Source organism: Lucilia cuprina, chromosome 4, assembly GCF_022045245.1.
Source record: "Lucilia cuprina isolate Lc7/37 chromosome 4, ASM2204524v1, whole genome shotgun sequence".
NCBI lineage: Eukaryota > Metazoa > Arthropoda > Insecta > Diptera > Calliphoridae > Lucilia > Lucilia cuprina.
Genome location: NC_060952.1, coordinates 7,424,363 through 7,449,498, shown reverse-complemented (window position 1 = coordinate 7,449,498; position 25,136 = coordinate 7,424,363). Strand labels below are relative to the sequence as shown.

The 25,136-nt window shown below is 28.0% G+C and overlaps 2 protein-coding genes across 2 annotated transcripts in view; one reads left to right on the top strand and one right to left on the bottom strand.

Annotated features, from left to right (window-relative positions):
- Positions 1-1,917: 1,917 nt before the first annotated feature.
- On the bottom strand, positions 1,918-18,553 carry LOC111685580 (putative polypeptide N-acetylgalactosaminyltransferase 13). Its single transcript, XM_023447847.2, has 8 exons — positions 18,527-18,553; positions 6,637-6,743; positions 4,476-4,648; positions 4,049-4,412; positions 3,839-3,920; positions 2,666-2,826; positions 2,411-2,590; positions 1,918-2,347 (listed from the first exon to the last, which is right to left on the bottom strand). Exons 1-8 carry the CDS (start codon positions 18,551-18,553, stop codon positions 1,918-1,920), a joined length of 1,524 nt encoding a protein of 507 aa, XP_023303615.2.
- A 484-nt stretch (positions 18,554-19,037) lies between these two features.
- The window catches only part of LOC111685581 (allatostatin-A receptor), a 17,646-nt gene continuing 11,547 nt past the window's right edge, over positions 19,038-25,136 (top strand). The window contains exon 1 of the mRNA XM_046949525.1: positions 19,038-19,776. Coding sequence (XP_046805481.1) covers positions 19,225-19,776 — 552 coding nt within the window. The 5' untranslated portion in view covers positions 19,038-19,224. The remainder of the gene's footprint in view (positions 19,777-25,136) is intronic.

Here is a 25,136-nt window from a genome sequence, read left to right as displayed (position 1 = left end):
AGTTTCATTCCGGTACCGTCAAAAATAAACTTTTATGACTATAGAATTTACTCAGATTTTTCCATTCAACACTTCCAACACATTCCATTTCATTGTATGCAACAAATAAAACAAACCTACATAGATATAAACATTAATATTTTAAAGACAGAAAAGATACAAACAAATGGAAAACAACTCGAAGAATTACTATAAAGAAGTAGCAATATTGAAAGAAACCCCATGAAAAGAAGGCGAATATAAACTATGAAAGAAAGATTTCTTTTCGCTTATATTTTTGGTATCTTTAACTAAAACTTATTTGATGCTGCAAAAAAAAAAAAACAGACAGAAACAGACAGAAAGACTGAAGGATAGTGAAGAAATAACCTGAATAACAAATCCTGGAATTTTATGGTATTAGCAGCAAACTATTTGACTCTAGCAGATGCACTTTATTAGTGAGGGTTGAAATAAAATCACAGATTTCAGAAATTACTGCCGCTTTTAGTGGTTTCAGATTTCTGATATTTTCTTAATAGACGATTTTGATTTTGTTATAAAAATAGGCTTCCGCTAAGATTTTCAGCATTTTCTAAATTGAGGCGTTATTATTATATTTAACAAAGGAATTACAGATTTTGCAAAAGGATTGTTACTAATAGGAATGTAATCGAGGATGGAAAAATACATATATGAAGTAATTTAAATAATCTTTGGAGTCAAGTTCAAGTCCCACTTGAGACTTCTCTTTAATTCTTGTGAGTTAAACAGAACACAGTTGTAATTTAGTTATAATGCAGTTCTAGTTTAGTTGTAGTTCAGTTTTAGTTCAGTTCTAGTTCAGTTCTAGATCACATTACATTTCAAGTTTTATCATCCCAACTTTAAACGCTCTTTGTTTTGTCACAACTGTAACAGGATTTTAAAAATAAAAATGTTTTGAAAAATATATATATACATATATTATATAAGTATAAATATTTTTTTTCATATATTGAATGTTTTTTATTTATTTTGTGTCCATGCACCATCCATATAAAGCAAAACGTTTTGTGCCAACTCAAGTCAAACGGCAGGAAAACCCACAGCGCAACAAAGACAAGGAGAAGCAAAAGTAAACGAAGAAGAAATAGAAGATTGGTGTTGATAGTTGTTGGCTAACTGTCACTTTTGATATGATGTGATTTTCAGATTTTTAAAGTTTTTCTTTTCTTGTTCATGCTGAAATAAAAACTGATTATAAGAGAAAAATAATATAAACTAAGAACGTAGAACAAGTAGCAGCATTAAGTGCAACGGAAGTCTTTACTTCCTCTATGATTGTGTTAAGTGTGTTGTGTAGCATTGTGTATATCTTAATTTAAGTGTATGTGTGTGTGTATATATATCCTTTGCTTGTTGATATTGTTACGCTGCCTTTGCTACTGACTGCCAAGCGGAAATGCATTTTCCAGTCACGTCCTTAAATGTCCAGACGCGAGCAAACATTTCACAAGAAAAATTTGCCCCTTTCATTTAACCGTTATGCTCCTGAAAATTCCAACGGAAATGCGTGGGTTTGAGTTTTTTCTTGTTGCTCTTCACGCACATTCAACAATAGCAATATTATTTTACTTTTATATTTTGTAATAAATTTTTTAGAGCATAAAGAATATTTTTATGATGGTATTTATTGCTTCTTATGAAACTTAACAAAATAAATATTAAATGTAATATTGCGAGCACACTCCACTTTTTATTGTCCTAGACCAGATCATTGAAATGAAAAAATTTTTTTTCCATTTAAAGTATTTGTTCTTTAAACGGAGTTGAGAACACAAATGTGAAATTTTTCATGTGAATAATTGTTTATGTCTGTAGTATTATTGAAAATTGGTATCATTATGGGCAAAGATCTTTCAACTTTCAAACAGTTTCCAGAGACTAGCTTACTCCTCAAATACGTTCTAATTCTCTTTCAAATATAAAATATTGAATAGCCGATTCTTTTCTACATGGATTTACAATAACATTTAATTCCACTGTTAACTCCAAACATAACCCTGTTTCCGAGTGCCGTAACTGTAAACCATAACGTAGCCAAGCTTGTCTAGACGGACGCCAGCAAGTTTCCATAACAACCTTAAACTCTGGACGCTCAATGCTTCGACCTTCTGTCGGCACAACATTTAAACAAAAGCCTTTCTGAGTTTGCAATTGTTGGGTATTTCTCAGCAGAAACCAGTGGGTAATATTGGGTGTTAAACAATTACACATAATTGGGGCGGAGCTATACGGATCCAATAAATCATGATGAAGACATAGATTCTCAGAGACAAAGGCTGAGGATTGTATAATACCATTGGCGCTATAGTTTTCCAAAGGTCTAAAATTTATGCAAAATAAATATTTTATTATATCTCAACAAAATTAATTTAGTGCCACTTACCTTAATTCTGGAAATACATTTTGTAAATACCACTCAAATCGTTGACAATTTAGGGCATCCTTAAAGTGTTTATTTTCTACTCGAGTGTCGTCAATAGAAATATTTTTGGCTTCTGGTTTGAGATTGTAGAAAATGTATTTATAGTGTTCCAGCCAGGTTTCGGCTATAATTTTTGAATTTCTATTTAAAAAAAAATGTATTTAATTTCTGTATAAAAATGTAATTTTTTAAGTGCAATTATAAATCCCTTATCACCTTAAATATGTTTGTTGACCATCATTGTTGGGAAATTGAAATATATGTTCTTTACGAAATATATGACCCACCCTGCTACAAGGAACCATTTTGATTTCGCCTCTGTCGCCACCACATAACCACAATTTCAACGAAAATTCCAACGATTCACCGCCCCAGATCTGTTAAATAAAAAACAAAGACGGTATTTATTCATTCACCCATCCAACTAAATTAGAAAATACATAAATATGAAAATTAAACGAATCCCTAAAATATAAAAACCTAAACACTATATAAGAGATACTTTTCGTACAAATAGAAATACTATAGTAGTTCGTTTACTCTCTTCGCTTTGATGGGAATAGTCAGTCCTTGATGTGGTTTTTTGTTTATGAATGTTTTAGATTGTAAACTTTTTGATTTTTTTTATTTTCCACCCTTTCTATAGTTTAATCACTCATAGTTGGGTGTGGAGATAGAGAGGGAAAAACTTTCTTTAAAGTGCAATGCAAACATAAATCCCATCAAACTATCCAACTCAATAGTCAGAAAAACTTTTGCATCAGCCTAAATATTCGGCAATAGAAAATTTTTTTCTTATGTTTTTGTCCATTATAAATAGCAAAGGGGAACAATAAAAATATCCTAAAGGTAATGAAAACAAATCAAGAACAGTGGTCGAGTTCTAGTTTAATTCTAGTTCAGTTCTAGATAAGTTCTAGTTCTAGTTCAGTTCTAGTTCAGTTCTAGTTCAGTTCTAGTTCAGTTCTAGTTCAGTTCTAGTTCAGTTCTAGTTCAGTTCTAGTTCAGTTCTAGTTCAGTTCTAGTTCAGTTCTAGTTCAGTTCTAGTTCAGTTCTAGTTCAGTTCTAGTTCAGTTCTAGTTCAGTTCTAGTTCAGTTCTAGTTCAGTTATAGTTCAGTTCTATTTCAGTTCTAATTCTATTCTAGTTTGGTTTTTGTTATAGTTTAGTTCATATTGTCCCACTGTTTTCACCATACCTGATAAATTGTAAATATTTTCGGTGCCAAAAAAAAGGTGGAAAAATCAGTAGCGTGTTTGTTAAAATAACAAAAAATGGCTACAAGTATTTTTCAATGGAACTGAATAGAATAAACAAAACACATAAAAATATAGGAAAAATAGTATAGTAAAAGAGTTTAGTTTGGTTTGTTTACAGAACATTTACCAACCTCTAGACGAGTGTTAAAAGCTTTCAATTTAAAAAACCAATTTCGTGAAATCAAAAATACACCACCAGCAAATGTAGGAGATCTAAAACGAAAAAAAAAAAAAAAAATATTTATTTTTTTTTTTTGAATTATGTACAAACAACAATCAAATCGAATAAAAGCATTTACTTATAAATTAAAAGTTCCACTTGTTACTGGTACGTTTCTTACCTAAATGGTAAAATTGTATTTACAGTTTTTTCTCTCGCTATCCAATGAAAATGTAAATTCCAATCAAAGCCTCCTTTTATAAACACAGAGGTGGCTTTGTATTCTTTAGTTGCAACGTCAATATTGTCCAGTACAGGACTTACTGCCATATGGGAATTGTTCGATACTACTATTGTGTTTAATAATGCCTCCAGCCATTGTTCGTTTACCTCACAATGACTATCCAAGAACATAAGATAATCTCCTGAAGAGATTTCTGCACCTAAATTACGAGATTTGATTAAGCCAAAACGATGTGGATTGCGCAGGCATTTTAGGAGATTAAGTGATTTGTAGTGATTTTGTAGGTTTTGTATAATTGAATCTGTGCGGGGAAAAAAAATGTAAATTATAGTTTTCTTTATTTTTAACATATCTGTTTTATTACCATCTTCATTGCAATCGTCAATAATTATTATTTCTTTTAAATATTGTAAAGGGGTCCTTCGGAATATAGAATTGATGGTCAGATATAGTATGGACTGTGTTTCATTGTGATACGTTATGATAATGGATACTTTGGCTTGAAAATCTGACAGCTGGGGAAATTTTCTTTGGCATCTGAAATTGTTTTCGAAGAAATTGTCAAAAATTATCACTCATTAAAAAAATATGTAATAATGTGGCGATTTAAAAGTTGGTGGACTATTACAGAACTGAACTAGAACTGAACTAGAACTGAACTAGAACTGAACTAGAACTGAACTAGAACTGAACTAGAACTGAACTAGAACTGAACTAGAACTGAACTAGAACTGAACTAGAACTGAACTAGAACTGAACTAGAACTGAACTAGAACTGAACTAGAACTGAACAAGAACTGAACTAGAACTGAACTAGAACTGAACTAGAACTGAACTAGAACTGAACTAGAACTGAACTAGAACTGAACTAGAACTGAACTAGAACTGAACTAGAACTGAACTAGAACTGAACTAGAACTGAACTAGAACTGAACTAGAACTGAACTAGAATTGAACTAGAACTGAACTAGAACTGAACTAGAACTGAACTAGAACTGAACTAGAACTGAACTAGAACTGAACTAGAACTGAACTAGAACTGAACTAGAACTGAACTAGAACTGAACTAGAACTGAACTAGAACTGAACTAGAACTGAACTAGAACTGAACTAGAACTGAACTAGAACTGAACTAGAACTGAACTAGAACTGAACTAGAACTGAACTAGAACTGAACTAGAACTGAACTAGAACTGAACTAGAACTGAACTAGAACTGAACTAGAACTGAACTAGAACTGAACTAGAACTGAACTAGAACTGAACTAGAACTGAACTAGAACTGAACTAGAACTGAACTAGAACTGAACTAGAACTGAACTAAACTGAACTAGAACTGAACTAGAACTGAACTAGAACTGAACTAGAACTGAACTAGAACTGAACTAGAACTGAACTAGAACTGAACTAGAACTGAACTACAACTGAACTAGAACTGAACTACAACTGAACTAGAACTGAACTAGAACTGAACTAGAACTGAACTAGAACTGAACTAGAACTGAACTAGAACTGAACTAGAACTGAACTAGAACTGAACTAGAACAACTAGAACTGAACTAGAACTGAACTTGAACTAGAACTGAACTAGAACTGAACTAGAACTGAACTAGAACTGAACTAGAACTGAACTAGAACTGAACTAGAACTGAACTAGAACTGAACTAGAACTGAACTAGAACTGAACTAGAACTGAACTAGAACTGAACTAGAACTGAACTAGAACTGAACTAGAACTGAACTAGAACTGAACTAGAACTGAACTAGAACTGAACTAGAACTGAACTAGAACTGAACTAGAACTGAACTAGAACTGAACTAGAACTGAACTAGAACTGAACTAGAACTGAACTAGAACTGAACTAGAACTGAACTAGAACTGAACTAGAACTGAACTAGAACTGAACTAGAACTAAACTAGAACTGAACTAGAACTGAACTAGAACTGAACTAGAACTGAACTGGAACTGAACTAGAACTGAACTAGAACTGAACGAGAACTGAACTAGAACTGAACTAGAACTGAACTAGAACTGAACTAGAACTGAACTAGAACTGATCTAGAACTGAACTATAACTGAACTACAAAGATAAAGTTTATTCTTTTACTCTTACTTAGTTCCATACATTTTAATACATACTTTTAATATTACAAACAGATATTTTATTATAATGTCGTAATTATGTTTTGTATATTTTTTTATTTAATAAACACCAAACTACCATTATAAAAAAAAACTTTGAAATATATAATTGTTTTTGTTTTTCATTTTAGTAAATAACTTAAAAATTAATTTAAAAATACTTTTATTGCCCATATTTGAGCTCATCAAATAATATATTTGTTTTGTTGTTTATTTAATTTAAATTATAACACAAATTTCCCACAAAATTGAAATATTTATTATGCAAAATACCACAGAAATAGGAAAAAAATATGAAAGTCTCCAAAATAAAATAAACATTAAAAATAAAACAAGTAATAAAGACAAAAAAAAAATATTTAAATCAATATGATATTAATACCTGAAATCACGCGTATCTGGTATTTGACGTACAATTGTTAAATCATCATAATCAGCACTTAAGCCAGAGACAAGCAAATTATTGTTTGTGGCAGAAATATTAATATTCTAAAAATATGGATGTTGTCGATTATGATGATTTTGAATTTGATTTAATGATTATATGTTCAATAATGACAATAATGTTTGATAATGATGATATGTTGATAATAATAAAACATATTTGTGATTTTTGTTGCTTTAAACTAAAAACACATTGAAATTTTGCACAATTTTCACATAAATTTAGATTTTTATTTTAACAAAATCAGATAAATTTCTAATATTTTCTATGTGTGTGTTTATACTTTTGAAAATAGTATTTGATAACCACAAAATGTAATTAAAAAGATTAAAATTAAAACCAAAAATTTAAAAGTAACACATTTCATTATAAACATATTTATGAGATACACAGTCAGTATAGATTTTGTAGTTTTTAGTTATTTGTATTTGGTTTGTAACACTATTTTTTCTATATAGAAAATTTATTTTATTTAGGTTTTTTGTAGTTTTCTGAGCTGCCAACAACCTAAAAATAAAATCGATACTAATTTTAAATATGTGATACACAACACAATTAAAAACCTCAAATTTTATTATAACAATATCAGTTATATCATACACATGTATGTATGTGTATTTTTCACTACATACTGTAATACTAACATACCTTTAGATTGTTAAATATGTCTGTTGGCAAAAACATATATTTGGTTAAAATATTATTTCATACAACTCTAATCGAATACAGTAAGGAACAAAACTTAAGTTCAGTTCTAGTTCAGTTCTAGTTCAGTTCTAGTTCAGTTCTAGTTCAGTTCTAGTTCAGTTCTAGTTCAGTTCTAGTTCAGTTCTAGTTCAGTTCTAGTTCAGTTCTAGTTCAGTTCTAGTTCAGTTCTAGTTCAGTTCTAGTTCAGTTCTAGTTCAGTTCTAGTTCAGTTCTAGTTCAGTTCTAGTTCAGTTCTAGTTCAGTTCTAGTTCAGTTCTAGTTCAGTTCTAGTTCAGTTCTAGTTCAGTTCTAGTTCAGTTCTAGTTCAGTTCTAGTTCAGTTCTAGTTCAGTTCTAGTTCAGTTCTAGTTCAGTTCTAGTTCAGTTCTAGTTCAGTTCTAGTTCAGTTCTAGTTCAGTTCTAGTTCAGTTCTAGTTCAGTTCTAACTAAAGTACATTTTGTTTAGAAAACTTTTTACACTCACTGTTCATTTATTTCAAATCTCTACCAAAATTTGACAACTACTCCCGCAACAACAACAACTTAAAATTATTTTGAAAAAATTGTTTATCTAAATATCAACTTTATTAACTTATCGTGATTACAAAGTCATCAAAATTATAATTTTTTTTAAAGTAACATGTTTAGCTTTTAATCCACACCTGATTCATAATAATGGCAAACAATTTTCATTCAGTACAATACTGTTTATTATTAAATAAATCCAAAAGCAAACATAGTATGCCCCCTCAAAAAAACCTAATAACATAAAGGTGTTAATTTTATTTTTTACTTCCCTAAAGACGACAAAGTTTTTGTTTAAAAAGTAAAAATTACATACAATTTTATTATAAACGCTAGACATTGACACGTGAGTTTACATATTGATTGATTACTTCTACTTTTTTAAAGGCAACATTTGTTTTAATATAAAAAAATCAAAAGTTTGCAAATAATTTGGGCTGGGGGGAGTTTCTTTCTAACATAGTTAACTTCTTATATATATGTGATACATGTGGATAGGAACTGGAACGTACATATTTTTCATATTTAGTGGGGTTGTTGATTAAATTTTATATACCTTCTTTCTTAATCAAAACAAATTGTGAATTTAATCAAAAATGATTTGAAAATTAAAAAGTTTTTGACAAATAAATTTTCCAATTTTCATTAATATTTATTAGTTCTTAAGAGTTTTAAAATAGCTTTAACATTTTGAAATTATTTTGTAATCGAATTTTCTGGTAAGGGGAGAGATTTGATATAACGGCAGAGCCAGTGGAAATTTTCAGTGAATGGAAGATCGAATATAATATCACATTTTTTATAAAATTTTTTGAAAAATTCTCTTTTTAAGAAATTTTTGAAAATTTAGGCCATGTTCCTCTAAATGCAAACGAACAAGTAAAAATTTTCAAAATTTATATTGAAACAACAAATAAATTCGAAAAATTGTTTTTGTTTTTAATATAAAATCAGAAAGTAATTTTTGGTTCGCATTTAGAGAAACAAGCCTTTAGTTTAAATTTCTTGTTATTTAAAATAAAATTATCGTAATGTTTTTTTATTTTATAAAAATTTAAAACACTTTTTTTGTAAAGAATTTCAATATTTTAAAAAAAAATTAATTTTTTTTTACAAAATATCTCCTTTTTATCGAAAGTTTTCGAAATTTTTTTTATAATTTTTTTTTAATTTATCTGCCTTTATAGAAAATTTTTGAAAACGCGTCTTTGATATAAAACTTTTGAAAACTTCTCCTTATTTCTAGAAAATTTCTGAAAATATATCTTTTTTATAAAATTTTTTTCATAAATTTCCCTTTAATAAAATTTTTTTTTTTATAAATTTTCTTTAATTTTCGATTTTTTTATAATTTAAAAATGTTCCAAAAACATGTCTTTTGTTACAAAAAAATTTATAAATAATCATTTTATAATTCTTTTTTCAAAATTCCTCTTTTTTAAGTCTTGCATTTTTTCTGTTTTTTTTTTTTACTATTTTTAATAAAAAACAAGTAAGAGTGCTATATTCGGCTGTGCCGAATCTTATATACCCTTCACCATAGTGTATTTTAAACATAATTAATCTTACAGTCTAGTTAATAAAAACATTAAAAAAATTGAGTCGATTTAAGCCGAATGTTTCGGCGGCGGCTCAAGCAACTAAATATAGTTCGGCGGCGGCTAAGCTCCGACTCGAAGCCGGTCGACTTCGACCTCTGATTCATTGCTGGTAAACATTGACGAGACGTAGATTTTGTTTTTGTTTATCGTAAAAAAAAATTGTTTTAAAAAGCACTTGGAAAAAATTTGTGTTAGTTTTAAATTTCAAACTTACATTATTCGCATAAAAATTATTGTACAATAACTCACAATCTACTCTCATATAATTGAAAACGTTTTAAATACTTTTTTCTATTCATCAAAAAATATATTTGCAAAACAAAAGGGAAAATTATTTTATTTTAACAAAAAATGCAAATCATATTTTTTTGCTGTACTTTGTATGTTTGAATTCCAAACATACAAAAAAATACACAGCTAAATAAAACCAAATACATCTACACACACGTGTACATCTTTTTCTATGTACAGTGTTTTTGTTGCTTTTTTAACAATTTTTTGATGAAATTTTCAGAGGTTGTCTCCGTTATTTACCGACCGATTTTGCTGATTTTAAATAGCGATCTTCTCGAAAGCATGTCTAATAGAATTATTGAAGATTCAGACATCGCCGATATCTGGGGTCCTCTAAAAACTGATTTCAACAGACAGACAGACAGACGGACAGACAGACGGACAGACAGACAGACAGACGGACATGGCTTAATCGACTCCGCTATCTATAAGGATCAAGAATATATATACTTTATAGGGTCGGAAAATTATATTATAGAAATTACAAACGGAATGACAAACTTATATATACCCTTTTCACGAAAGTGAAGGGTATAATTAGACATGTCTTTAAAGATGTCTGCATTTTATTGAAAAAATTCTAAACTTTTTTTTTTTCAGAAAAGTTACTTAAAAAATTTATTTCAAAATTTTCTATTTTTATAGAAATTATGAAAAAATGTCTTTTTATACCCTACACAACTATAGTGGGGAGGGTATTATACGTATGTGCTGATGTTTGTAACACACAAAAATATTGGTGCAATACCCACATTAAAGTATACCAATCGATTCAGGATCATTTTTTTTGAATCGATTAAGACATGTCTGTCCGTTCGTCCGTCCGGCTGGCTGGCTGTCCATGTAAACCTTGTGCGCAAGGTACAGGCCGTGCACTAGGTTTACTATTACTATTATACTATTATCTCTCTAAAAATTGACACAAATAAGTTTTATATAAGTATAAATGACTCTGCAGATTTCCGTAATGATCGGCACTTATTTATACATACCCCTCTTCAAAAAATGTCTTAAACATTTAAAATTGCAACTCAACAAAACTAACTGTTATTTAAAAATATATACCTATACTTCTATATAAAGCTTCATTTAGAAAATTTTGTTTTTTTATCAATAAATTGCTTAAATACTTTGGAATTGAGTTAAAATTCAACATAAAAGTTTTTTATGAAAAATAAAAATTTTTAAAATATACTAATGGTGTAGGTCGGCCAGGCCCGACTATACTCTCCTACTTGTTTTTTAATATGTCTCTATTGATAGAAAATTTGTATTTAATTTAACTTAATATTCAATTATTTTCTTTTATATTTAATAGTTTATTAAACATTTATGTAAATGATTTTGAACTCCCTTTTGGCAACATAAGTTCTCAACTCTTTACATTGTAATTGACATTACATTAACGAACTTATGACAGGCTATTAAGCCTTAAGGTATGCTTTAAAATATAAAAATAACTATTTTTTACTTTAAAACATTTAAAAAATTTAAATTTTTTTCAACAAATTTATTGCTTCATGAACAGAAAACACATTTTGCATTAAAGTTTTTTTTTTTATTAAGGATATTTGATTTTATACAATTTTTATACTATGCTTCCATCTATTAAAAATGTTTCGTTTTGTTAACGTATGTGAGTAGCGTGTATGTGAATCTGTGAGTATGTTAAATAATATGCTGCTGCAGTATAGTAGTGAATATAAATAAATACCTAAACAATTTTACACATCATTAACTTTATATTGTGAGTGTTATGTATAATAAAGATTGTTTCCTATACAGCAACTGTGTCCTGCTTGTGTTACACTCGCAGTTAACTGTTCCTTATTTGCTTTGCTTTCCTTCTTCCTTCCTTGTTGTTGTGAAAAAAGGAGTATGAATTAAAAAAACTTAATATATGGATGAAAGTTTTATTATATTTTTTTTCCATTTTATGGTTACTTAATAAGATTGATTTATAACATTCATTAGTAAGCATTTTATTTTTCTTTGTGATCCTATTTATTTCCTTTTTTGTTTTATTTTGTTTGTACATTTTAAATGTATTAAATCTTTTGGATAAATTTGTTTGTTAAAATTGTTTTATTTGCTTGTTGGGTTATAAAAATGAAGTTGAAGGAATTTTTTTTATTTGCAAGCCATTGATTTTTATTATTTTTTTACATTTAGAAAATTATTTAAATTTATACAGCAGGAAGTAAAGGATTTATTGATACTAGTATGACTAAATAGCAGTTTAAAAATGTTACAAAAATTTAACCTTGGGAAAAATATTTGACAATTTTGAGTATTATACAAAATTCTTTTTATTTACAAAATTTTGTATAAAATTATCTAGAATTTGGAATAGAATTAATTTTTTTCTCTTTAAAAATTGAAAAATTTCCTTCTTATAGAAAACATGTCTTTTTATAAAAAAAACAAATAGGATATTATAGTCGGGCATGGCCGACCATATAATAGACTATACCATTAGTAATATTTTTAAATTTTTTATTTTTCATAAAGAAACTTTGAATTTTACCTTAATTCCAAAGTATTTAAGCAATTTATTGATAAAAAAACTAAATTTTCTAAATTAGGCTTTATATAGGACTATAGGTCAAACATGGGCCGATCCTCGGTAAATTTGGGAAATGGATATATTTTTAAATTAAACCCTTTTCAATAGGCTCGTCACTGTTGGTCCAAATTTCATCAATTTATCTTGAAAATTGCGACCTGTACCCTGTGCACAAGGTTTACATGGACAGCCAGTCAGACGGACGGACATGTCTTAATCGACTCAAAAATGACTCTGAATCGATTGGTATACTTTAAGGACCAATATTTTTGTCTATAGTGGTGTAGGGTATAAAAACTAGCTATACCCAGTGTGCCAGATATGCAATGGAAGATGCCACGCAAATTATTACAAGTTTGTCAATTTTTCCAAACGCTAATAAGGATTTTTCCATTTCCACCCATTTTTCTCTAAATGTTCACATCAATTTCAAAACTCTTCATATAAAATTTTAAGATTCAGATGCATATGGAAGTTGACACTAAAGAGTCGATATTATTATTTGAAGACTCCAGCTGTTATATTTTTTAAGACATTCTGATTTAATATTTTCTTAATATGAAAAGTCCCACGCCCACTATAAACATTTTGCACATTTTGTCCAAAAATTTCTAATGGATGTCAAAGTTGTGCGTACAAAATTATAGGACTCAAATTGTAGCAGTTTCCAAGATATACGACTTTTAATAGTAGTTCACTTGAAAATTCGAAAAAGAGGCCTACAGCAACACATTGTGAAAATGTTAAGAAAATCGGTCTAGTCGTTTAGTTATCTCTAAAGTCCAAATAAACACATTCCTTTTTATATATTTATATAGATTAAAACATGTAGTAGATGATTGTACCTAAATTTGTGCAAAAGTGTATAATTCATTAGTACTTTATCTAATATTTTATTTTTTCCATAATTCTCTTACCATGAAAATAATTTTAAAAAACATTTATCCATGACGTCTTATGGTAGAAACAAAGCAAAAGACACTTTACACCTCTTAAAAATATACAATCGTTCATCATCTATTTAAAACTTATTAAACATGCATTTCTTATTTGTATATATTTATTGGTGGATTATTTTTGTTTATTTGTATACATATTTTTTTAATTTTTAGAATATTTTATTTTTTCCACAATAATAACAAATACACCTTAGCAGAGAGGGAAATATAAATTTATGTTCTACACGTGTTTTATGGGGTAAAGCAAAAGTAAAATCAAAAACTAAGTACAAGTGATGGAAAATGTCGAAAGTTTTTGACAGGCTGCCATTACCAATGCCACCATATCAAAGATCTCTTACAAAATGTTTGGGATTATTGAAAAGTTTACCTCACTAGACTCGATGTCATTTGCTCACATTTTCATTTATACTCATTACTGTCAATAAAATAACTTAAACAAAAAATACGAAAATCTCTTTAAATATCAAGGAAATTTCCCTTAATAATATGTTGCTCTTTAATTAGATTCACACAAAAAGAAATAAGATTTTAAATTAAATAAAGAAAAGTAAAGAAAAAATAAATAAATGATTCAATTAAACAGCTTTTCGCATTAAAAATTGAAAATAAAACAATTAGAGCTGATTTTCTTTGCAGTTCTTTGGAAATATTCTCTGTTTTGTAAGAGATTAAGTGGATTTTGTGTGGCTGAGGTTGTGCTTTATGGTGGTATATACTTAAACGATATACATACAGTACTCACACACATAACACATTTATATCTAAAAGGTGAGAAGATGGTTATGTGAGTTTTTTTGTTTTTGCATTAAGAATAAATTGTAAAAATCTCTTATTTAAACAAATACGTGTAAACAGTACTTAATCAAAATTCAAATTTGTTTTCAATTTACGGATCACAAACTTTGACACTCAAAAGAATATGTTAGTTAAATTCAGTTATGCAAAATGTATTATCTTCTAGTTCCAAATAGTAAAAATGTATATTTTAAAAAATTTTTCTTCTTTTTAAAACGAATTTTCTTTTGTTTTGAACATTTTTCTTAAAAAAATTACTGAAAATTTGCTTTTCGTCAATTTATCTCTTTATGGGAAATTTTCACAAATTTTTAATTTTTCCAAAAATGTTCGTAATTTTTTTAGATTTTTTTGGAACAATTTATTATTATTTTTTTTTTTAACAGTAAATTTTCCAAACATTCTCCTATTCCCGACATTATTTTTCTTTTTTTTAAGAAAATATTTTGTTCTATTTTTTATAAACAATATTTTCAAATTTTTATAATAAATACATTTTATTCTATAGAATTTTTTATTTTTATACAAATGTTTTTAAAATGTCACTTAAAAAAAATTACCTTTAATTTTTTTATTAATTTCTCTTAATAAAAAATTTTCACAGATTTATCCTTTTAGAAAAGATTTTATCTTTTCTAAAGTAAATTTTCGAAACTCTTCTATTCTATTGAAAAAATTGTTTGTAGAAAATTTTCTAAAAGTGCTCTCTACTTTAGAAAATATTCGCAACTTTCCCTTCTCTTCTTTTTAAGAAAATATTATTTTTTAAAGAAAAATTTCGAAAATTTCACATTTTATTATTAAATTTAATGTTTAACATTCTCCTTTTTTATAGAAAATTTATTTTTTTAATAAAAATATTTCTTTTTATAGACAATTTTTAAGTCTTTTATAGAAAATTTGTACAAATTTCTTTTTATAGAATTTTTCACCAATTTCTCTTTTTTGTTAAATTTTTTTCTTTCTTATAGTAAATTTTCGAAACGCTTTTCTATGCTTAAGAAAATTTTTTCAACTTTCTCTTTCTTACAAAAATTCACTTTTCTGTAAAATTACGAAACTTTCTGCATTTCTATAGTAATTTTTTCTTTTTTAAATATATTATTAAAATTTCTCACTTTATAGAAAATTGTCACAAACTTCTACTTTTTTACAGAAAAATTTGTTTCTAAATTATAGAAAATGTTTGAAACTTTAATCTTCCCTTTTTCTTACTGTTTAGCATATTTATCTTTCTTCTCTCTATAGAAAATTTTGGCAAATTTCTCTTTTTTATTTTTGTCATATTTGCAAAACTTATTCTCTTCCTATTCCATTAAAAATTTAATTCTATTTAAATAGATTTTCGCAAATATCCTTTTTTTCGCTCTTGAAAATTATTCTCCTTTTATTTAAAATTTCTCTTTTTTAAAAATTCTCTTTGGTTAGAAAATTTTGGAAATATTCTGCTATTTTATCGTTTTTTATATAAAACTTCTAATTTTCAAGGACAATTCGTCGAAAATTTCTCTATTTAATAAACATTTTCGAAAAACTTAATTTTTTTTTTTTAAATTTAAAATAATTCTTTATTTATTGAAACCGACCGGTTTCAAAACTTAACGATAATCTCACGGTCAAACTCACGACTTACACAGGTTTCTGTAAGTAAAAAGGTTGATTCATCACGAAATGGAACTTAGAGACCAACTGAGCCTTTAGAATACTTAATGCAATTGTCGACACATCAATTGCGCGGCAATCTTATCTGCAACTGTCTATTACAACAAGGTGTTAAATAAGTAAATCGTGACTTTAGTATCCTCTTTGTAGGCGAGAGAGTGTACACATGAAAAGGAAAATAAAGATTTGCTATATCTCCGTATATATAGGTTTTCGCCTCGCTCGGTGACTAGAGGTAATCTTAATAGGTAATTCGGGACCGTCCGAACAAACTGCTGGACTATAAATACGTGATGACCTTTTACTAACACAATTAAAAAAAAAAAATACTGTTTGATGTGTGCCCATTTCGCTTAAGTCTCGGTTTTCTCAAAATTTAGTTGTTGTATTTCTGTGTGTTTTTTTAAAAACGTCGCGAACAGACCTTTGACTTTTGCTGATATTGCTACTGATATTGCTCATTATAATAAGAAGAATTCAACCTATAGTGTATGTTTATCTACTTAGCGTCAGCAGAATTTTCTTATCCTATCACACGTGCTATGAAATGGCAATCTTGAGTTCCTCTGCTCTAAATTAAATATATCGAAAATATTTTACACTTTGTGATAACAGAAGAAAGTCACAGATCAGAATATAAAACAGACTTTAACACAACTTAAAAATTCTTCAAATACAAATTAGGACTCACAAAACAAGGGAACACTAGGCTACCATCTTCGTACTGAATTTTTGCTCAAAATCATTAATTCTGTTGTTGTTAAACAAATACACATTCAAGAGATTAAGAGTAGAATTTAGACTTACTATATAGAGTCGGAGACTGAAGGTAATTTTTTCATTTCCATTTAGAAAATGTTTGTGAGTGTAAACATATATGAGTGGCATTCTTCTACTATGTATGAAATCTAACGGTAATACTGGCGCCGTTGATTTAAATACAAAAAAACACAAACTCACTTATTTGTTCGTCTAAGAGTTCCTAAAGACATATACGAATACTAAATACAAAAAAATTTGGTTATTTTGTTATTTTTTTCAATTGAAACCAAACAAACCAAATGTATACAAACATACACCTTTTTACTGTCGTCTGCTTTTACACCACACAGATTAATTTGAAAAAATAAAAAAAATATTGAACTGAAAGAAGAAATTTCCATTGGATAAAAAGAAAGAAATGTTTTTTAGTACATACTAGATTAAATGTTATTTTGGACACTGCAGGTAGTCCAGTCATCCATACATCCATCTACAAACAAACCGTTAGTGAGTCCGCCCGTTCGCCGTTCAGTCAAACAGCTTCTGCTACAGCTGCTCTGGCTGGCTGGCTGGCTGGCTACAAATATTAGAAGAAGAACTGGTTCTTGTTGCTAAATTTATTTTTGGTATTTGTATATTCCACAAAAGATGCAAAGGTAAACATTGTATCAGTTGTGCTTTGGTTATGAACGGGAACAGTTTAAATGAGTTGTTGTGTGGTGTTGTGTATCAAAAACGTATCGGAAAATTGTTCGCTAGAGGAAGAAAAAAAAAACACATTCAATCATATTTAGCACATTGATTTTGATTCTGCTCAACATTGTTACAGTTATCTTTGATTCTTCTACTACAATGTGTTAGAATTTTGTGGTTGTGAAGTTTAAGTGAAAACATTCGACCTTAAATTCTTTTGTTTAACTACGAAATGTCCTTGACAATCCTTTACAATGCACAAGAAAGAAAAAAATTGAAAAATACGAATTTTAAAAGTAAACTTAAACAAGAAATTGAATTTAGTCAAATTAAATGGAATTGAAAATATCGATTTACTACAATACACTGTAATAGAAAAAGAGTGTGTATGTGTGTGTGTGTGTGTGTTATAAAATATTTGGTACAAATACTACATATAAGTGTTTTTTATATTTTAACGTGTGAGTTTATGTGCCATTTATTAAAAATAAAATTGGCACCTGTTTTAAAAACAAAATCCAATAACAAAAACAAAGGCAAATAAAAGGATTATATATAAACAAAAATGCGTGTGTATGTATTTGCGATTAAATACTAGTAAAGAACAAAGTTTATTGCAATATTTTACACCATTTCCAATTTATTTTTATAAAAAAGTTATCTGAACACAAATTGCAAGTTAAGAACTTTATTATACCCTACACCACTTTAGTGGGGAGGGTATATTGGGCTTGTGCTGATATTTATAACGCACAATAATATTGGTCCTAGACCCACCCTAAAGTATACCAATCGGCTCAGAATCATTTTCGGAGTCGATTTATCTATGTTCGTCCGTCCATGTAAACCTTTTAATCAAAATTCAGCTCGCAATTTTGAATATACTTCAATGAAATTTGGTATATGATATTCTATTGCCCCAGGGACGAAGCCTATTGAAAATGGTTAAGATCGGTCCATTATTTCACCTGGTCCCCATATAACTGTACCCTGAATAGGGCTTTTAACATTGTAATCAAACTTTTTTGGAGCTATTTCAATGAAATTTGGCACATGATCTTTTATGATACTGTAGACGAAGCCTATCGAAAATAGTTAACATCGGTCCATTATTTCACCTAGGACCCATACACCTGAACCCGCCAAATAACGCTTTTAAGTTCAAATTTATGTTTAATATACTCGTATCTCTACAAAAAGCTGCAAAACCTGAATCACATTTTATTCGTATTCAGGTGTAGGGTATTATATGGTCAGCCTCGCCCGACTATATCTTCTTACTTGTTCACTATTGATTTTGTCGTTCATTGCATAACACATTTAAATGTTCGCCGTAGACCAGAGATAGGCAGTCCTCTTATAAGCTATCTTGATTTTATACATACGTAAACTCATATATGTAAAAAAAACAAAACCTGTCAGAGAGCTTATTCGTTACTCTCTGCCTGTACTAGTTTTACAGATCTCTTTGCCTATCTCTGTCATAGATAAACAAGTTTATATATTCTGCGTCCGTCTGTGTGACTAATGAAAGCCCTATAGGAGTAGAGTGTAAAATGTACTTCTAAATGCCTTAAACTTAAAAATTTCGTTAACAAGGGCCATTCAAAATTTAGCTCCCAAAAACATTCATGTTTGGAATCTATAAATAATTTTTTAAAGTTGATTGGAATTGTTAAATAACTTGATAGTTAAACTCTTTATAAATTAAATATCTTCAAATGGAAATGGTGTAAATTAAAGCCATATTATTGTTAACAGCATGAAAATCAATAAAATTTTAACATGTGTTTTAGTGATTAATTGAAAAATTATAAAAATAAATGCTTGAATATAAAATAAAAGAAATAAATAATTAATAAATAAAAATTACCATAAACCGTACAATTAACAAGAAAAATCACAAAATTATAAAAATAAAAAAGAAAAACTATTAAACATTCCCTTTAAAGAAATCAACTTTACACTCAAGCAACAAAATGCCTCCCAACTTTGAAAATATCTCCGTTATTTCCTCGCCAGCAACTCCATATAATTACAACAATGCCACAGCAAAAGAACAGGAGCTATTTCAAGATTTCTATGAAATAAGCAGTTTAGTTCGCATAACTGTACCATTATGTTTTGGAGTTATTGCTTTAACCGGTTTCTTCGGTAACATCTTAGTCATATTGGTCGTGTGTCTGAATAAACAAATGCATTCAACAACAAATTTATTAATTGTTAATTTAGCTGTAGCCGATTTGTTGTTTGTAATATTTTGTATACCTTTTACCGCGGCCGATTATGTGGCAGACTCATGGCCTTTCGGTGATCTATGGTGTCGTACGGTACAATATTTAATTGTTGTTGCTGCATTTACGAGTATTTATACATTAGTTCTAATGTCTATTGATCGTTTTTTGGCGGTGGTACATCCCATACGTTCGCGTATGTTGCGTACCGAAAAAATTACCAAGATTTGTATTGCTGCGATTTGGACGGTAATTTTACTTGTGTGTTTGCCAGTGGCTTTTACACATGGAGTAGTGGTAAGTTATACTTTGCCCCAGACCATTCTACGCTCCTGTTAATATAAAATAATACTCATTATCATCAACACTCTTGCATTAATTGCGGAAATTCATTCATTTTATAAATTTTCGAAATTAATTTCATTAAACACATTTAAAAATAAATAAACACATTATTTATTATGTATTAATTTATTACTTATATGTATGTATGTATTTGTTGGATGAACAGCTGAAAGAGTAAGAGTATATATTATTATGATGGCCTTCATGTCGGTTCATTCCACTTGACTCCAAATTATTTCAATTAAATTTATTAACATATTAAATAACTATTAATATTATAATATAAAAATAAGAAATATTAAATCATAATAGATATATAAATAACCAGCAAAAACATACATTACCAAGTAAGAGATTATTTTAGCATGGTAACGTCATTAGAGGCTAATACTTACCACTATCGCTTACAAGTAGGTGGCGTGTCATAGTATCCAATGTCGTAATGTCCATAGACCTTATGACACACTAAGTTGGAGTCATAATGTCCATGGACGTTATGACAATTTCAAAAGTGTCACAATGTCCATGAGCAATAGGACATAAAGTCCATGGACTTCAAAGAATGCATTTATCAAAAAAAAGCTTAAGCTAGCGAAGCCGGTGTTCGAAATACCCCAGAGTTTGAAACACCTGCGCCCGGACGAAGGTCTTTTATACAGGACACTTTTTCATAGGAGTCTATAGACATTATGTCACTGGACTTTATGACACGCCACAAAAAAGCAGTCACACAGAAGCATTTATATAACACATTATTAATAAGACTTTATGGAAGTACTTCTGTGTAGTAGTCGTTTTTACACTTGCCAAGTCATTTACCAAGTTTTTGCTGGGTTAATATATTTAAATGAAATCTTTAAATAATTTGTTTTAGTTTTGTACATGCACACATACATACATAACTATGTATATTAAGACTATAATGAATTTCAGATATGTACATATATTATAATTCCTTTTATAAGCTCAAAAACATGTATGTAGGTGATTTTAGTTTATACACATTCAATCAAAATTAATAAATATTTAAGACCAATTTGTACTTTCTATTTAGCAATTCAAATTTGAAAATAACACAGACCAACGAACTTTTAACCCAAAGATGAAAGTATACTTTTCTAAAAATATAATTAATTATCAAATATGTAACATTAAAGAAGGAATATGATTAAAAATCATTTTCAGATCAAATCAATTTGACATTTATAAAAAAATGTATCAAATTTGTTTATTCTTAATATTTAAAGTGCAACAAATAAACAAACGTGCATCGAATAATAACAAAACTCTAACGAAATTTAAACAATGCAAAAACCATATAACAAGAATATTGCATTTTAATAAAACATTAAAGTATATAATTTGATACACAAGCTTTTATATATACCTAGTTCTTTTATAAGTTCTGGATCAGTGTTTACTCATGAATAGTAAAATAAAATAAACTAATATTAAGTTCTCCAAAATGAAGCAAACTTTATAATCTTTGTGATTCTTAAATTTGAACCAGAAGTAAGATTCTCTGCTGGGAATCGAACACATTTCCGGTCTAACAAACCAAAAAACTAACGACTAACCTGCCAAAGGCCACTACGGCAGACTTATGTTTATATCCAATTGAAAGTAGTTAACATCGGTCTATTATTTCCCCTAGCCCCTAACTACTGATGTTTGTAACGCACAATAATATTTTTCCTTAACCCACATTAAAGTATATCAGTCGTTTTAGCTATGTCCGTCCGTCCATCCATGTAAACTTGGTAATCAAACTACATGTCACAGTTTTTCAATGAACTTTGTTACATGATATTTTATTGTTCCAGGGACGAAGCCTCTTAAAAATGGTAAAGATCGGTCCATTATTTTCTCTAGCCCCCTAACTTCTAAACCTACGAATAAGGCTTCTTCACCTTATAATCTAACTACAGTCGACATTTTATAGATAATTAATTGATCTTCTACATGTTCTACATAATCTTTTATTGTTCCACACTGAAAATAATCTATGCTTAACTTTACGAAAAAAATCTTAACCAACTTTTTTCGTAATATTTACAAAAGTTATATTTTTATATTATTACAAAAGTACGAAAGCCTTTCGTAATATTTTCTTCATAAATATTAATTATATTATCATTAAATAAAACTACAACATTTTTATAAAATTTAGTAAAAAGTATAATATAATTCATGAATTATTTTCATAATAATAGGAAAAATTCGTGTGCAGAATAATTTGTAAACTAAAATTACAAAAATTAATATTTCGTAAATTTTATCGTATTTATTCAAAATTGACTTCTTACAGTTTATATAAATATATTTTCTTAGGATTATTTTACATTATACTAAAATATTTCGTATGTACACTGAAAATAATCCATGCTTAATATACACGAAAAATGTTGTACATTGTACGAAATGCTTCGTGGTTTCGCACCACGAAATTCTTTCGTAATACTTATACACGAAATTGTACGAAATATTTTAGTAAAATGCAAAATAATTTTATATAATTTTAGAAAAAAAAATTGTTCATTTTACGATTTTTTTTAAAAACAAATATTTTAGTTCTTTTAAAACAATTATTGTAAATTTAGGAAAAGATTCCGAATTAAAAAAAAAAAAAATTATGTTTTTTAAATTAAATTTTACAGGAAATTAAGCAGCTGTAAATTAAAAATTACGTTTAATTTAACTCCATTAAAATTACGAAAATTACAAAAAAATCGTAACAAAATAATTTTTTTGTAAAATCAAAAATAATTCTTGTATATTACTAAATAATCTTGTTACGAAAAAATTCGTTACTTTCGTTAAATATTACATGCCTTAAAGAAACTATTTTTGTAAAAGAAAACAAAGTTTCTTAATTTATACGAAAAAAGATATTACGACATGTTTTCGTACTTTCGTAAAATTAGAAAAGGAGTTGATTAAAAAATGTTTCGTATTATACACGAAATTTTCTTATATATTACGAAAAAAGTAGTTACGAAATTTTTTTCGTAAAGTTAAGCATGGATTATTTTCAGTGTACTACAAAAGAATTTTGTGGTGCGAAACAACGAAAGATTCGTACAATGTACGACATTTTTCGTATATATTATGATTTTTTCCATTTATCTTGTTCACCGTTCATAACATTGTAAGTTCAAGAAACATTATATCAAGTATTTAAGCAGTATTCTAGTGAAATCGTATACCGATATTACCAATTTTCAATATGAATAATGAATACTTTAAGAAAATTTCAGTCTTCTAGCACGGAACCTATCATAATTTTAACAGATAGACAGACGGACATCATTTAAAGGACCCTAAATATATACGCCCAATATTTTAATGTGTTACAAACGATGGGCATAAAAATTACCTATAATGATCAAGTATTTCGTTTTTATCTTTTATAAATTTTTTAAAAGAATAAAGAAATCTCTTGATATTTTCCCATTTATAATACAGTTTTCGGACAAGCAACTTCTAATAATGCAATACAAGTGTGACATCAAACTTATTATATTAAAGCAAGTATTATAGAAAATTAATAATAATTTTACTATAACTTATAAAATTGTTATGTTTATATACATATGTACATGTAGATGTGTGTGCAAGTGTTATATGTAGTTAGTATTAAAGTGGTATAAAATGTACTTAATGTCTGCTTTACGAGTATGTTTAACAAAACACAAGTATGTGCTTGTATGGAAAGTGTTTAAACTTTCTATAAATACATTTTTTCTATATATTTTATTTTTTTGCTTTGCGCTCTCATTACAAGTAATAAGAATGTTTGTAAACACACACATACACACAATTACAAAAACATTTATACACACTTGTTGTGTTATTGTTAGTTTAGTGCATAACTTGTAGCGACATATCCAACATTCATTCAGTTATACAACGTAGGGGCACCACAGACCCTCCCCAAAAAAGATTTATTATTACAATGTCTAATGATATTTTGAACACATTTTGTTGTAGTATTACAAATTGCCTATATACATACATATGTATGTACATTTCATGTAAGATACATATGTATCTATGTAGTATCAGCTAAAAGTACGTGCATATGAAGTACCACATATGTTGTCTGTTTTATAGTTTTAGGCCCATTTAGTTTAACAATTTAAGATGTCACATTATTAGTGCGTTTCTAATACATTATAGTACTTTTAATAGTATTTAACGATGTGTTAGAAATTAAAAGAATTTAATCCATAAAGTGCTTGCAAGAGGTTAAGTACTATTTTACTAGAACGTAAGGATCTAAAATATATACATAATAGAAACTACAAAATGATGATAAATCCCCACTGCAGAATGTATAAAAACAAACATGGTAGAATTATAAAAAAACTCACACCATAAACTATAAGTTAAATTGTTTTATTTTATAAATATTTTTTTCTGATTTTATTTTAATTTCCTTGTTAATGTATTTATAAGCATTAGGTGTGAAAAATGTCTATATTTTACTTATAGAAGTATTTGGCAGCACAGCACAAAAAAATTGAAAATAAATTTTCTATAATGAAATGAGCTTACGATAGTATGTATCATTAAAAAAATTATTAAAAAATCTGAAAACATTTCATAACCATATGTATAACTACAACAACTTTGTTTACATACAAAAACAAATTTAAATTATTTTAATATTAAAACAAATTTTATTTTCATTTTTAATTTTTTTAAATAAGAAACAGAACGTCTTAAGGCGTAAACCGAAAGAAACCAAAACTTTATAATAATACAACATATGTATATCGGGTAATTTTTTTTATGAACTGAATATTTTCATTTTGATTAATAATTTTATTTAAAAATTTCTTAAGCTGCACAATTTAATTTGATTTTAATTTTTTATCAATAATTTACCAATATTTCCAATTAATTCGTTTGATGCTTGACTTTTAACTAGTAGATAAACTTTCGAAATCTTTCTCTATCTCTATTCTATACATTCTGGTTGACGAGGTGTCGATGATTGAAATGCCCATAAATTGTGGAATTTTGTTATTCATTTAACATTTTTCAATGTATTTACCTGCCTGTTAGCCATACGTTATTTTGTTTTAGACACATATACATACATTTGTGTATGACGATAGAAAACAAATTGTACTATCGTGCATGTTAAAGGGTATTCTTAATGGAAGTGTGTTAGAACGGATGTTGTTGAGATTTATCTATTATCTATCTATCTATCTTTCTATCTATCTATCTATCTATCTATCTATCTATCTATCTATCTATCTATCTATCTATCTATCTATCTATCTATCTATCTATCTATCTAT

Bases quoted from the DNA above. Each gene is read 5' to 3' on its own strand.
- LOC111685580 (XM_023447847.2), bottom strand. From the start codon at position 18,553: ATGAACGACAAAATCAATAGTGAACAA. The intron at 4,413-4,475 runs GTAATAAAACAG...TTCCCCGCACAG, and splicing joins TGACGATTGCAATGAAGATG to ATTCAATTATACAAAACCTA. The intron at 2,591-2,665 runs GTGATAAGGGAT...TTTTTTAAATAG, and splicing joins GGTCAACAAACATATTTAAG to AAATTCAAAAATTATAGCCG.